Source organism: Phycodurus eques, chromosome 14 (genome assembly GCF_024500275.1).
Source record: "Phycodurus eques isolate BA_2022a chromosome 14, UOR_Pequ_1.1, whole genome shotgun sequence".
Taxonomy (NCBI): domain Eukaryota; kingdom Metazoa; phylum Chordata; class Actinopteri; order Syngnathiformes; family Syngnathidae; genus Phycodurus; species Phycodurus eques.
Genome location: NC_084538.1, coordinates 12,860,435 through 12,875,761, shown reverse-complemented (window position 1 = coordinate 12,875,761; position 15,327 = coordinate 12,860,435). Strand labels below are relative to the sequence as shown.

The following is a 15,327-nucleotide window of genomic DNA, read 5'->3' as shown; positions in this document are numbered from 1 at the left end:
CAGGCTGCATTCAACATCTTGTTGCTTTTAATGCAGACAAAAGAGAATAAACTAAATAGGTATTCTGAATATAGCTCAGCCTCCAAAAGGAAAGCTCAGTGCTGCATTGTGCATTAGCATCACGTCATTTGTATCAGAGTTGATGGACACCAACAGTTTCCATGGAAACACTCACTCCAACAGTGACTAGCAAACCCGGCAGGTCAACTTAATGCCTAATGGTGTCAGTGCAAGGCGGCTAGGTGTGCATTGAAAGTCAAGGCATAGAGTGGTGCGGATGAATGTGTGTGAAGCATGTGCCATGCGGGAGGATTAGCGCATCAGCGGGTGTTTTTCTGGACGAGGGGAAGCTCACCAGCATGGGAGTGCACAAACATAATCCCCTACATAGCACCTACTCACTCTTCCTACTTCTCACCTCCGTCCCCCTGTTGCTGTGTGTGTGATTGGAAAAGGGAAAATCGAAATTAAACGGGTTCTGAACAACAAATTCAGGGTTTACTCTACATTAGCACATTCCATAGGCCACCATCATGCCTGAATATATGTTACGATTACCATGAGGGACGTGTACCTCATCAGTGTGTTTACTGGGGGTGAGTGGGTGCCAGTTTAGTACATCATGCCGCAATTTCTGCTGCCACCATGCACAATTGAAGAGTATGGGTGTGGTCCTGTTTCTGCACATTCGGGCACCAGGGCTCTAAAACAATGTGACTGGAAATCCCTTTCTTGCAAAGTGCATGCTTTCCTTTCAGTGGAGGGACTGTTGCCATGAGTGACGTGTGCCTATGTAGAGTACTCAGTATTACATTTGCTGTGACATTTAAAGAGGGCTTCCAGGTAACTGCAGCATCTCACACAGAGTCTACCAGCCAAGCAAATGACTCAGTTTTATTTATGTTGGCAAATATCACTTGAGATAACAGATACTTGAGGCTACAGAGGATTGGCTACAGTATTTCCACACCTCAGAGTGCTGTGCTAATGGCCCCTGGTTCACTCCCCCTAGAGCCCCCAACAAGTCCATTAGTGTGGTTTGGCAATCCCCAAATCAACGCCTAAGTCAAAAGTAGATGTGACCCACTTTTGCCATGCAACTCAAAAGAGACCCTAGCAAGGAGAAAGTTAGAGGATACAGCTACAATTACCACATAGTCAAGCAACAATTGAAAGACAGGTGGGCACAAAGAGAGAAAACAAATAAATGCAATTGTGTTAGAATTATAACCTCACTTTACACTCTTGTAAAAATGCCATAAATGTGAATCACCTCTTTGGAAACAACCTCATTGGGTGCACAGATGCACAGTTTACCTCAGTTTTGGGCTTGTTTACAACGCAGACTTGTGTGTCTCAATGGGAAATTCACAATAAATGGCCCAACTGTCTGGATACCTGGCACAATAAAAGCAAGCGCTTCCTACCCAGGTGGGACCGAATCTTGTTTGGGGACTATTGTTTTATAAATACAGGACGCCAGCTCAGACAAACAATAGCCAATAAACCACAGAGGAAGAGTGATGTGTTTACACAGCTTTCTTTAATGATTTCTCCATCGTTACCAGTTTTGCAGCTAACAAGGAAATAGAAAACCTGTTGTTGACACGACTGGAGATTTGTAATTTGTGATAGTCTTTTACCACCCTCTTACTATATTCAGTGAGAGGAATGCTGGTCTGACAAATGAGTGAATTCATTACATTCGAGCAGGCTCATCAGAATGTTTGGGCCACAGCAGACTGCCTTCTGTCTGTTGTCTAGTCTGTCTCCACTCTACACCCAGCTTTCCCTACTCTTGTGTCTTGTGTCTATTTACCTCTGTCAAGCCCAGCGACCACTGTGGATTTATTTACTTGTTAGCATGCTACTTCCTGGTGTGTTTGTGCATAGGAATACGCAACAAGTTCCAGTACTTCACAAAAGAGAACCAGGTATCATGTCCAAGGAATTTTATCTATCATTTTTAAAAGGCCCATATTTTGGCTATTTTGACCTCCATAGAGTGACTCTCTAACATGGAAATAGTATAAAAGTGTCAATTTAAAAAAATAAAAAAAAAACGCCTTTGTTGTGTCATACTAGTGTCCAGAAAAGGCCCCTCTAACAACTACTGTACTTCGGTTTAACCCAATTTTGTATCCATTTTGTCCATATTTGGCTAAGACCGCCCCTTTCCTCTGATTGGTTGCCTCCGTGTAGAAGACCCACTTGTGGGAGCACATGTTTGTTATGTTGACACCGCTGGTTCAGGAGCAGAGAGGTAGGCGGAGATCTTTGCTAGTGACATAGATAAGCTTGAAAAATTCCAATAACCGGATTTCAGGCTTGCAGCAGAAAAACGTCTGGAACTCAGGAACGCGTGGACAATTTCAATTCATATTTCACATGTTTACTGAGTCACTATAGAGACAATACTAAATCCCAAATACGAGAAAATGTTGGTTTGCTAAAATACGGACCTTTAAAACCACGGAACATAGCAAACATGGTTTATTACCATTTTTATGGCAGCCAATCCCTTTGAAATGTGAACGACTGCCACTTGCAGAACTAAAGCTGGAGAATTATCACGTGCTTTCATACATTTTTTTTTTGCTTTCATACTTGCCTTTTGTACTTTTATTAACAGCGGAACAGTTTGAAAACACATTATTTCATGTACCCAGCTGTTTACTACTCCATTCCTTTCCTCTCAAGCAAAACGCTAACTTCTAAGCTAGAAGTGTTGTTTAGTCTTAAATGAGCTCTGTACTATCAGTGTCTGTGATTGATTGTAAATTACTGTGTTTGGGCTTCAAAATGGGTGTGTTGAATGGGTGCACATGGTAGTCTCACCTTTCCCATCCCTGGGTTCTCTTTCACTTTGGACACGGCGCGGAGAAGGCATGGCGGGGCAGGAGGGGGCGAAACCTGCAGGATGCCACTGAAGTTGGTTGGATAGATGGAGGGCTCCTGTGGGTGGAGCAGGGAAGGCTGCTGCTTCTTCCGTTTGGAGGACAGGTTCAGCTTCTGAGCTGCCCTGCAGGGAAAGAAGAACAATGAAGGTAGTATTTGAAAAAATATTCTACATAGGCAAAGGTCCTCTGCTGAGTTGACTGATAATACGTCTAACTTTACATTTTCCAATGTGTTCTGCTACCAGAAGGCTAACAAGTTCCCTCTCATTTTCCGAAGTGAACAAATTCACTAGGATACGTTACCAAGAAAGATGCTGTAGTCATGCGTCTTTTTAAGAGCCTATTCTTATATTTTGCCTCTCCCAACAGTCTATCTTTGGGGATTAGCTGACATAGCTGCAAAAAGCATTGATTTTATCTGGATCAGACAAACACAGACTTCTCACTGACATGGAACAAGAACGACAATTGGAAGTCTCTTCTAGGGGAATTACAACACATCCAGTATATCCTCCTGTTTTATCATTCAAAGTGGAACATTCAGTGTTAGATTTGTTTTTCTATTTATCAAACCAAGTAGCCTAGAACCATTAAACCATTAAATGGGAGGTATAGGTATAGGAAGTCTATAGGTAAACCATATTTGTCATAGCTCCTTATACTGTATGTATTAAAAATACTGCTGAGATCTACTTGCTGTATGCCTTACAGAGAATCAGACAAGGCCAATTGAGTCTGGCCCATCAATTCCTTCCTGTCTGTCTCTGCTGGGTCTGCAGGGAATATAGCCAAACTTAGGCATGGTATCTCATAGGACCAACTAATACCCCATCTGGAAATTTGAGATCACATAAAGACCAGTACTTCCAAAATTTACTGAAATTGTTTGTACTCTAGCTGTTGTAGAGAGGCCACATGGGAGAAGCAACAGAAGCTTGTATGAACACGAACAAATTATCCCCATTAGTCCTTCTCTGGGCTCCACTGGACAAGACTGGGAGGGCCGCTGCCAAAAAAAAAACAGCGCCCCTCCCTGTGTCCTGGAGTGACAACTACCACCAACCCCCTCCCTCTCAACACTCCCTTCATCCCTCGCCTTTCCACTGTACGCCCCCCTGCAGCGACAGCCCTTGAGCACAATCAGGGAACACGCTGCCGGCTGATGGAATAATTATTGCTTCAACGAGGGCTACAGGAGAAGGTTCTCTCCGGGGAGTTACTGATGTGTGATAGCACGCCGGCTCGATTGTGTGGATGGAAAAAATTACGGAGATGGAGGAGTTGAGGTGAAATGAAAGAGGTTGAAACTACACCGTAGCACAACAGGGTATATGCAATACACAGCGTGTGTGAACTGAGAGGTACCGCATGTGCAGCTCATTCATTCAAGATAAATGTATCCCGTCTCGTACTCTTTATTCTACATCAACTACAAGACATGTCATCAATCATCAAAAAGCAACAGGATTTAAAAAGATGCTGATATAAAATTCATGTGTTTGACCAGTGTGCTACAATCTACAATCAGTAACCCTTAGGTTTAATTCACATTGTGCATCAAAACTGCTGCTCATGTGCTTGCAAGGAAGGACAAAAAAAAAAAAAAAAAAGGAGTCATCTGTCTTTTTCACTTAAACAACTAATGTACAGGAAATGCAAAAGGAAAAGAATGAATCCCCTCATCTCTCTTTCTTGATCATGATCAGTCAGTTGTAAAAAAGATGTGAAGACAGACTCAGGCAGCTCATCCACCTGTTCACTCCCAACACAGTGGCAATGACACTGGTTCATGTGCAATTTGGAATAAATGATCAAAGCAATTAAAGAGAAGTGTAGGTGTCAGACTGAAATCCACTCACATCTAGTGCAAATAAAGTTAGAGAGAATGCTGTGATGCATACTTACAGCTCTTTCCAATCCATTTCCTAGGGTAGGCTCATAGTCGGCAAATAGACAACAGATAGAGTTCAACTTTGCAGTCCATGTCTCTGTTGTCAGCGTTCTCCATTACTTGAACATTTGATATGCCATCACAGTCTGGCGAGTACGGAGTGAGGCGGGGCCGCTCACCAGCCGGGGCGCCGGGGTCCTTTTTGCTCCGATTGCAATCATAGAGGGTCCACCTGATTTCACAGAGGGAAGACGATGCAGAGAAGGAGGAGGAGGTGTGGGCGACCTCGTAACTGAATGGGGGGGAGCACAGGACAGGGTGGGAAAACAGGAAGAGTACCCAGTGGGTGATGGGGGGCAGGTAGTCCGCAGGGCTTCTTGGAAGGAGGAAATGAGGGGGTCAGGACGAGACTGTGCATGTCCTCATTTCACGCACCACTAAAGCACTTTTAAAGCTTTCCATCCCTCTGCCCCTGAAAAAGTTCCGCCCGCCGCCGTCCAAAGATTCAGGAATCCAGCAACAGTCTCAACACAGTTTTGCTCTCCGCCCCTTCATTCACATCCATTCTGCATTCACACCACAGGCTGCATGGTTAATCCCCTGTGGTGGTGTGGCTGCTGATTGTCATGACCACGTCCTTCCCAGAGTCTGCGCTGCTCACATACAGGAATCAGCATGCCTTACTGGGGTGCAAGATTTCCTCTGGCTGGCTGAGAATGAAAATTCCTAGTCTGCCTCTCGCGCCTTCTTCTACCGTGTGTCTCTCTCTCTCTCTCTTTCTCTCTCTCTCTCTCTCTCTCTCTCTCTCTCTCTCTGTTTCTCCCCCTCTCTCTCTAACTCTCTCTCCCCCCTCTCCCGCGGCCCATCCCCTTTTCCCTTCGACAGCCAGACGGAGTGTCAGTTCGCTCGATTGCTGACTGCTTGCGGCGCAATTTTGGAGTACTGTTTTTCTACTCACACACACACAGGCGCCTATAACCCCAGCGCACACACACGCAGTGCACCCCGCTGCACGTCAGATGAATACTTAATGCACACAGGAGCCCTCTCTTCTTTTAGGGTCCCACACTTCAAACAGATTTGGTTAGTATGCCTATAGTACATGCATGTGAGTGTGTTGGTGTGGTTAGTCACTATATTATATGCACGTTACTATTTTGCCTTTGTTCAAGGATTGTAATCAACCAGGAGTTATTAATCATCAGGGCTAGATGCACAGATAAAGAACGATATACTTAAGAGTACCAAGATGGATAACCTGAATGAGCAATGTTCCAAATAAATGAGAGCGAGGTGGCAAAGACATTGAACGAATGACATCATCGAGGGACAGATTGATGCTGGACCGTGAGAATGAGTGCAGTCAGTCAACGGTCAAGGGTAGAAAAAGGAGAATGAAAGCCCGCGCGTGGGCGAGCATCAGGGTGAGAGCCCTCTGAATTCCCTGGGCTGCCAATTTAGCACGGAGCACTCTGGGCCGCCGACCAACCAGTCTTGTTGGCGAGCGCCCGACAGAGTGGGTGTGAGTGCCGCCAGATGAAAGAGCATTCAGTGCAAATATACACTCTCTCTCTGCTCCTCGCCCCTTCTGACACAGTGCCCCTTTTATGAACTTGGATGGATTGACTATGGAAGCAGAGAAGGAAAATAAAATTCCGACCCCTGCCTACCTATTTGCCAAGCACAGAATTGCAATGAAGCAGTTTGATGTATCACGTAACCTTTAGCTTCCTCAAAGCCTGTGCACGCTTCCCTGCGCTGTTTTGCAGTGTGTCCAACTTAATTTACCTCAGGGGCTTATTTCAAAGCGCAGGAGTCGTCGCTCCCCTCAAGCTTTGCCCCATGCTTCCAATTCCACTGTATCCTGTTGGGTCCTGATTGCCGAGCATCCACATGGAAGACAATACTAATGTGAACATTGGTCACACTGACAGGCTAACCAGTCATTATTAGACTAATGCTTCTCCCCACAGTGAGGTTTCAAGTGTTATATGTCAACATGACGTCATAATTGGGAGCGGTCACTGTTGGAAGCACCCTGATAGCATTTTAGCTTCATCACTGTCTCCTACTGAACAGCCTTCGGGGACAGATAATGATTGCTGCATCTAGAAATGAATCAAAAGAAAGAATCAGATTTAACGAAACAAAATAAATGTCTTTGTTCAAGGAAAGTCATCAGGATTGCGTCTTCTCTCGTGGAAGGAGTTACAGTGGGGAAGAAAGGAGCAGAGAGAGCGAGTGGAGTGGCTGTGTTTGGCCTGCCCCTTTTCAAAGCTTCACTTTTGCGCGCTGTCAGTAAAGGTGCCAGCGGACTTCTCAGCCATTGTCAAATTAATAAGAGAAATTCTTCAGCCCCAGAGAATCATTACGTGCTTGCACCCACTACCTTGTTTGTGCAAATGTATCTGTGTTCCCCACACCAGCTGTACAGATCTACAGGTATGCCTTTTGGAGCTAATTACAGTGTTGGACCATCCTTGACATTTCCTTTCGGTGATTCTCCCTTTTTTCTCCCTCTGCAGACACACAGGGATCAGCTCAGTGAGACCGGTATCAGACTGTGCACAACACACGCTCACAGTGCAGCTGATTAGCTGTCCAGCATGGCTCTTCATGAATGGAGACGGGAATGCTGAGCTCCAGCCAGCCTCACCACTGTGCAGTGATAATGAGTGCAACACAATGATTCAGACTTGCTCGCATTTGGAGACATTCCGAATTTGTCCTGGATTCATTAAAGGAATGTTCTACTGGCTCACAGAGCCATGTTGTTAGCTGGAGAGGCTGCCAAAATGCAACATCAGCAGATGTTCATTGCTCAGGATTGATTGAGGAGGATGTGTGCTAGTCTTTCAGGTGATATGCTGTGTTTTGGAGAATCGATAGGAGGAAAACTCCCCTGAGCTAAAATCACTACACACTGTCATATTGATGGGTTGCCCTTGACACAATCAAATGCCGTTTTGGCCCAAAGATGTGCGGGGGTATAACATAAATGTAGCACAAAATAAAGGAGAGCTGCACACAAAGCACCGCATTCAAACAATGCAGACAATATGGCTCCTCTCCAAATATGTTCAAATCGGCATATCTGTGCTGACCTACAAATGGCCATGATGCCACGTCACTCATAACATGAGCCAACCGGTGCTACGCTTCGGTGGTGATTAAGCATTCCTGACAATATGTTCACACATTAATACAGTAAATAAAGACAAGAGTTTGTAGCAGCAAGAAAGGCCTCCCAGTAAAGATTTACATGGAGTAAATAATTGAGGTTAATCACACAGGTTGGCTATGAGTCCGAGCAGCTGCTGTATACTGTAAAAAAAAAAAAACCTGAAGAGTCACACACACCAGACTTTTAAAGTAAGCAATGAAATTTGTGGTTTTGGGTTAATAAAAACAAAGCACAAGGCACACTGGGTGATAATAGACAGAGAAAAGACACAAAGCCGTTGTGTGATGTGTGGTGAGCTTTAGTGTGGTAATGATCCTCCATATGAGGGCTCACCTGTAATCATGAGACCACCAGTGTAAACATTTTTACAATCTTTCTCACATCCTTTTCCTTTTCCTAACTTACTAAAAACAGTCAACAATGTCTAAGACCACAACATCATAAATACAGTGATTCATCCTTGGAGTGTTCAACAAAGTGGATAACTGTCTGATATTTCACTTTCACGTTGTGTCATGTTTCACGAACCAAAAAACAAATCGTTCCCATCATTTTGAAGTGACAGCAGCCTGAGACGTGTTAAAATGGCAGAAATAACATTCTTATCTGATGCTGGGTGAATCCCAAGCTCACTCCCAAGCTTGGAACCTTTCAACTGATTGCCTGCCTGTTTTGCTCCAGTTTATGCATAGTCCACCATCTCTACAGTGTCAGTTTACACAGGAAAAGGTCAAACACCTACAGGCTAAGATTTATAAGAAATAGATAAACGAACCCCCGGTTACAGCTGACAGTGTGGGATGTGATGTCCGGTTAGCCGGGCAATATCCTGCCCAGCATGTATCAAACATGTTGCACCAAGGCCTGTAAGAAGACATCTTTGTTTCCACAAGGTGTGCAATATGTCTTTTGTTCCTGTTTGGCCTCGCACACCCAATACCAAATGGGGCAACTTTGCATGTTAAATGATAACAGCCCAAGGCCGCACACCAGTCACCTCTGCATCAATCTCTGGCTAATTAAGGTGTGTGGTGGTGGAAAGGAGAAACGGTTCAAAGACACAGTGCCATTTACAGTAAAATGAAGAAGAAAAGCTGCGAGAAGGAGCAACTAAGTCTTCTCTTGTAATGGCTCAGTGCCAGTGAGGCTCCATCAATGCGACACTAAATCATTTTATGCCTGAGAAGGAATAAATTGATCATTGGGGCTTTGACACAACCACCTTGGAATCTTATTTTGCCCTCAAAAATTGTATTCCCCAGTTGGCCAAGAATAAATTGAACAGTTGGTGCTAAAACTCATCAATATTCAGGAAAACCTGGTTTGGTGTAATGACAGATTAAAATAAGGAAAGTGATATCACTCGGTTTGACACAAGCTTTCATTAACATGGTCATAAGACACATCTCTGTTGCATTGAGACTTTAAGAATTGCATGAAGACAAAAGGACACAAAAATGCTCAAAGTGTGCAAAGGAGCCATTTGTTTCCATGGGGAATGATTTGGGTACTTAAATGCACCACGTGGATGTGTGAACCTCGTTCTTGTAACTTTCTGGCTTTTGTAGGTGTTTCCTGCTCTCCTCATAAAGCCCCTGCATCCACACCAGGCCACAAAGCTCTCTTGACCAGACAACCATCTTAATGAGGGCTTAAGACCAGTAAATGAGGGACATTTGGGGGCAAAAGTCAAGGGTTATAGTTCTATTTACAGTTCATTTTATTGTTTTCACTCATATGGCCTTAAATAGGCTGAACATTAGGTCATGGAGGATTAGACAAAGAAAAGGGCACTAGCTCTGTAGGACCCAATTGTTAGTCAATGAGATAAAGGAGCCAATTCAAAGCCCTAGAAGGAAAGAATTAGAAATACCTGCAATGAGAGACAAAGATAAATCCTGAGCTTTTGACCCCCTTTTGTTTGGGAGCGACGGAATTGTTGCTCTTTATGCAATTTGCTATATGCTAAATGTTCTGCTATTATGTCAAACCTGAATCAACATGCAGGGGGGGGGACACAAAAATTTACTTTTCATCTGATGAGTGGCAGAAAATAATGAAGACATATTCTCCTTGGGTTGTGCAGACTGCGGTTTATCCCACCCACCACCTCACCTTCACCCCCAGCCGCCCTGGCACCGCTGACAAAGATTAACAGCTGCTTTCATCCCTTCCTGTGCATTTACACCCTGCTCCTGCACACTCGGCACCAGCTATTTCGGCTGAGCTGATCTCTGCGGCTGCTGGGAATCATCTGGAATGACTTCACACACTCGCTGCACATGTTGAACTCAGATTCAACCGCCTTTCCCACCCACACCTTCCCTTGAAAACCTAAGGATGTGCTGCTCTGCTCACCTCATCAGTGTGTGAATGACGTTTACGGTCTTGGAAATGTGTGCAGCACATTGAGCGTTAAAAAGGAAAACATGAAAAGGCAATTGTTTTTATTATTTAAGTATACCTTGGAAAAATATGTAGTATGAATCTGAGTGGGACATGATGATGGTGGAAATGACAACACTGCCCCACTTTGCTTTTTCATTCATCGCTTGCAGCCAAGGAGAGGCACACAGCAAGGGGAGGGGAGTCTGAATACTGTATGTGTTTCTTCACCTTTCATGTATATGTGATTTAATAGGCAACTTAATCAACGCTACAGGTGTTCAAGTCTGCTACAAGGAGCCATGCAGACAGTGAGCGTGCCATCGTTGCAGTGAAAAGATAGAAAAAAAACATAGAATATTCAACCATTGAAGAGCCGTGCTACAGGCGCATTATTCAGGTCAACAAGTTGATCCTGTATCACACTCACACAGTAACATAGGCCAGGCCACATAATGTGTATGAGGATAATGGGATTTTTAGCATCTGCAGCCAGTGCTCACGTACTGGGTCGTGAACAAATTACAGAATAATCCTTGCCTTCCAAAGCGATGTATTCAGAAAAGGAAAGGAGATAAAAGCTTTACTACAACTTTTAGTTTGATATTGCACGTCTAAAAAGCTTAGAATATCTGAAGAACACTATGCATTCTCAAAGGTTGTGTTAAAATAAGTCTATTGTCTATTTGCCTAAAAAGTATCTACACCGATGTACCGTCATTATTGGACTCCAATGTAACGGTTTACACCTTTCCAGGGCCAAAATCATACAAGTATGTTCCTAAAACACGTTATTTTAAAAAAGGTGTTATGATGATCTTGAAGATGTTCCCTTCTGAAGCTGATGAGCTAAGTGCTGAGCACCCTGCCCTGACAAAGGTCTTATCCTCAGTGGGAATCTGAGCTGGGACATCCTCATTGATAAATACTTTGTGTTTGTTTTCTTGAGAGAAACATTTATGGAAATCAATCTACAAGCACTATTAGGCAGCTATTAGTAATTCATAGTGAACAGAAGGCCATGGTGACCCTGCATACTGAGCAGTGATGCGTGAAAAGTCTGTTGTGAGCCACTTTTTTTTCTGTGAATGGTATCATATTTAAGACAAGGAGCGGTTTGGGGATCAGAAGCCAATGGGAGGGACTGACACAATAGCTCATACAATTCTTAAAATGCATATCCCTTGCATCGGTTAAAACAATTGGTTAACCTTATCTTGGAAGACTCTTGTACTGAATGATATCAGTGATGACACCTGTCACTGACTGAAAATAAAACAGTTTAGATGGTAACCCTCTCTGAGACCTGATAGCCATTCAGGTGGACTGAACATGCCAAACTAACTGTCCTGTTTCCAATATAACAGTCATGTTTAACACATTATCTTTACATTTATTCATTTATTTTTCATTTTTGTCTTTATCAGGATAGACAACTCATCTACTCCAGGACACTTTTTGGCACCAATTTTGGTGTACCATCGACCTTGAAGAAAGAACACAAAAAGCTACATATACACTGATGCTAGACCATGCTATCATCATTCTATATCAATTCAACAAGGTGGAAATGGAGGTAAAACCAAGGCTCTTCCCAGCAAGCCAAAATGAACTGTATAGTTTGGAAGAAACATATTTTTATTTACTAATGATGGAACCCCTTGGGCATTTGATCCGCTGTCTAATTGAGTTGTAAATGCTCTACGCGGGCTGTAAATGCTGACCTTTTCTTCCTAAATCCACATATTTAGCCTTTTTTTATCACCTCCACCAGGTGGAGAGACAAAGGCAGCTCTTTGTGTTAGGTGACAAGTAAGTCCAGAAGTCCTCTCATGACTCCACGTATGAAAGGAATCTATCAGTATTGCCATGCTTGTGGCTCTCCCCTCAGGTTTTAATCCACATGGACCAGGGGTGAGCACATAGCCTCACGTCAGCACTTCAGCTCTTTTGTTTGTCAGACATCCACCCTCTGCAAGCTATGTGAGTGGGCCAGACAGACTGACTGACTCAGAGGTTTATCTGGGGGAACAAGGGAGAGCGCGCTCACGCAAGCCGCACCACACACTTCGCTTTGGTTCTCACTTGCAGGTTCGTGATGACAAGCGCAACCGATACCCTGCTGGCCGTCACAATAGTGCGCATCAGCCTGCTGCTGCAGGGCAAGATACTATCACACCTTGTTATCCAAGCAAGGAACCACACTCACAGAAAGTATACTGCAATTGCAGCACCAACATAGAATCTTAATTTGAACAGCCTATACTACCATAGTAACTGTTTGGTAAGAAACATGAAGCGCTGTGAGTAGATTTGAGCCCAATGGTTGTATTGTTGGAGGATTTGTCCTTGACACAACAATGCAAGGCCGGCTCTCCATCAACACCTCAGCCTTGGCAGAGCCCAGCTGGGCTTGTATGGAATCACACCTGGACTTTGTATTTGGGTAAGCCACCGCTCCGTAGCCTCAGTTGGTGCAGCCGTTTGTGTTTGCTGCTGCATGGTGAGCAACCATTAATCCCACCAGTAAAATAGCAGTCACTGTTTTATCTCAAATTCCACCGCCTCCATACTTCCGATTGCACCATTTGGTGGCATGGGCATGTGTGCTCGCCTTCAACAGATTGTTATGCATCCTTTCTCATTTGTCAGGCGGTTTGGAACTAGCTGTGTTAACATTACAGTAGCACCTCAAAATAGAGCCAGCATTTCAGCAGTGTGTTTTCTGCTATGCTATACATTCTGCTCACACGCTTGCCCCAGTGGAGGAATCCATCTTGCGGTGGCTTGACAACACAACCATTACCCTCTCACCTGCAGGGAGCAGACAGTCCAGCCTCAACTATACAAAAACATACAAAAGAGAGAGAGGGGTAGAGCAGATAGAAACATACTTTTGAGAGCTCTAAAGAGCAGTGTGCAGATACAGGAAACTAAGGAAAAATTAGACCACAAACACAACCGAAGCACAATACCCTTAAGTAATCTGAATGTTGTGTATGAACACAATTTACGTGACTCCCATAGTGCTGAATCTAATATTCTTCCAAGCAGTTGCACATCTCCGGTTCCTGATGCTGTTAGAATCGAGCCCGAGTTGGCTTTCCGAAAGGCATCATTTACAAGCACATTGGTCCATCGTGCTATTCGTGCCATGTGGGTCCACACTCACTCTGTGGACCTCTGTGCTCCACATAATCTGCCTCGCCTACTTGTCAGGAGTCATAATTCCTGCTGTCAATCACTGCAGCCAACCAAACAGCGCTGTCCTCATTTGTCTGCCTTTCTTTATAGACATCACCACCACTAAACTAAACAATGAAAAAAAGTATTGGGACATTTTGCCATGACACTTTCTCTTTTGCAACAATAACTTTTATATCCATTTAACCTTTAACACCCTTAACATTTTAAAAACCTGAAAATCCCTCTAGCACCACCCACTACGAACTGTACTCTCTGATAAATTAGTCCTCTCTTCTCTCACACTCACAATTCACTGATCCACGTTTATCTATATAACAATCATTGGCAAGTCCCCACACCTACCTTCGCTCTCTGCTCACCATGCATACCACCACCCGCACTCTCCATTCCACCAGTTCTATTAATATCTACATTTCCAAAGTCTGCACAACGTTTGGTCAATCTTCTTTTCAATATTCTGTCCCAAACAACTAGAACACTCTGCAACAATAATAAAACTCACCCCTTTCATTCCAATATTATTGTTAGTGAGGGATCCTATACATGATCGCTGCACCTGTTTTTAGCCTGTCATGAACCTTTTATTCACTATGTGCTACAATGTAATGTACAGTACAATGTAAATATGGAATTATATTATATTACATAAATATATAACTATATCACATTATACAGTTTGTTGTTGCATATGTATTTGTATTTGCTTTTATTTTGCTTTGCTTTACTCTCCTGTCTGCAGTAAGGGCAGCATTGCAAACGAGAATCTGTTGTCAATTGCCCTTCCTGGAAAAATAAAGGTTAAATTTAAAAAAAAATAAAAAGATTTAAAAAAAAAACAAAAAAAAACCTGCCATTCTTCTAGAAACCCTTTCTGTGATATTTTGAGTGTGAGTCTATCGGAATTGTCCATTCATCAAGATGAGAGTTTGAAAGGTCAGAGGTGACTGATATTGGCTCACTCTATTCCAGTTTATTCCAAAGGTGGTTAATGGGGTTGAGGTCAAGGTTCTCAAGTTCTTCCACACTAATGGACAATTATGTATGTTATGGACATTGTTCTGCGCATTGGAGCACAAACATGCTGGATCAGAAAAGGGCCTTCCACAAACTGGTGGATGCTAAGGGATTTAGCCCAACCCAAATGGATCGGTTCATTAAAGAGGTACAGTATGTCCCAATCAATACATTTGTTCCTGTAGTGTATATGTATATATGCTGAAAGGATTGTCGGTAACCCCCTACCCACCATTGAGGACTTGCACGCTGCCAGAACTAAGACAAGGGCGTGCAAAATCCTCTCGGACCGTCTGCACCCCGGTCACCAGCTCTTCCAGCTCCTTCCCTCAGGTAGGCGCTACCGATCAACGCTAACTAGAACTAGTAGACATTCCAACAGCTTCTTCCCTCTTGCGATCAACTTCTTAAACACCTAACCTATAATTCCATTACAACAAGCTGGCAATTTTTTGACTTGAGTTCGTTGTCACATTTCTGTGGGGCCAATTATTTATTACTTGTGCACTCACTGTAGTTGTCTCGCCATGCTGCACTATTTGCATATACTGGCCACTCATGCCAGAGTAGCATCTGCTCCATTTGCACACTGATTGAGGAGTATCTGTAACATTTGCACAACCGACATTGTCCCAGATGATCGCACTACTTGTCACTTTAAACCGCATACACTCCTTGAAGTCTCAGCGCCCTTTGCACAATGGTCATTGCACCGGACTATTGCAATATTAGTCGTTCGAACTGCT

The 15,327-nt window shown here is 43.6% G+C and overlaps 1 protein-coding gene across 3 annotated transcripts in view; it reads right to left on the bottom strand.

Moving 5' to 3' along the window:
* Nucleotides 1-15,327, bottom strand: part of kif26ab (kinesin family member 26Ab) — a 64,874-nt gene that overhangs the window by 11,553 nt on the left and 37,994 nt on the right. For 2 of the 3 annotated variants that reach the window (XM_061696618.1, XM_061696619.1), the window contains exon 5: nt 2,839-3,022. In XM_061696618.1, the coding sequence (XP_061552602.1) occupies nt 2,839-3,022 (184 nt within the window). Of the gene's footprint in view, nt 1-2,838; nt 3,023-4,805; nt 4,841-15,327 lie in introns of those variants that run through there. The other variant, XM_061696620.1, reaches the window with a different exon arrangement.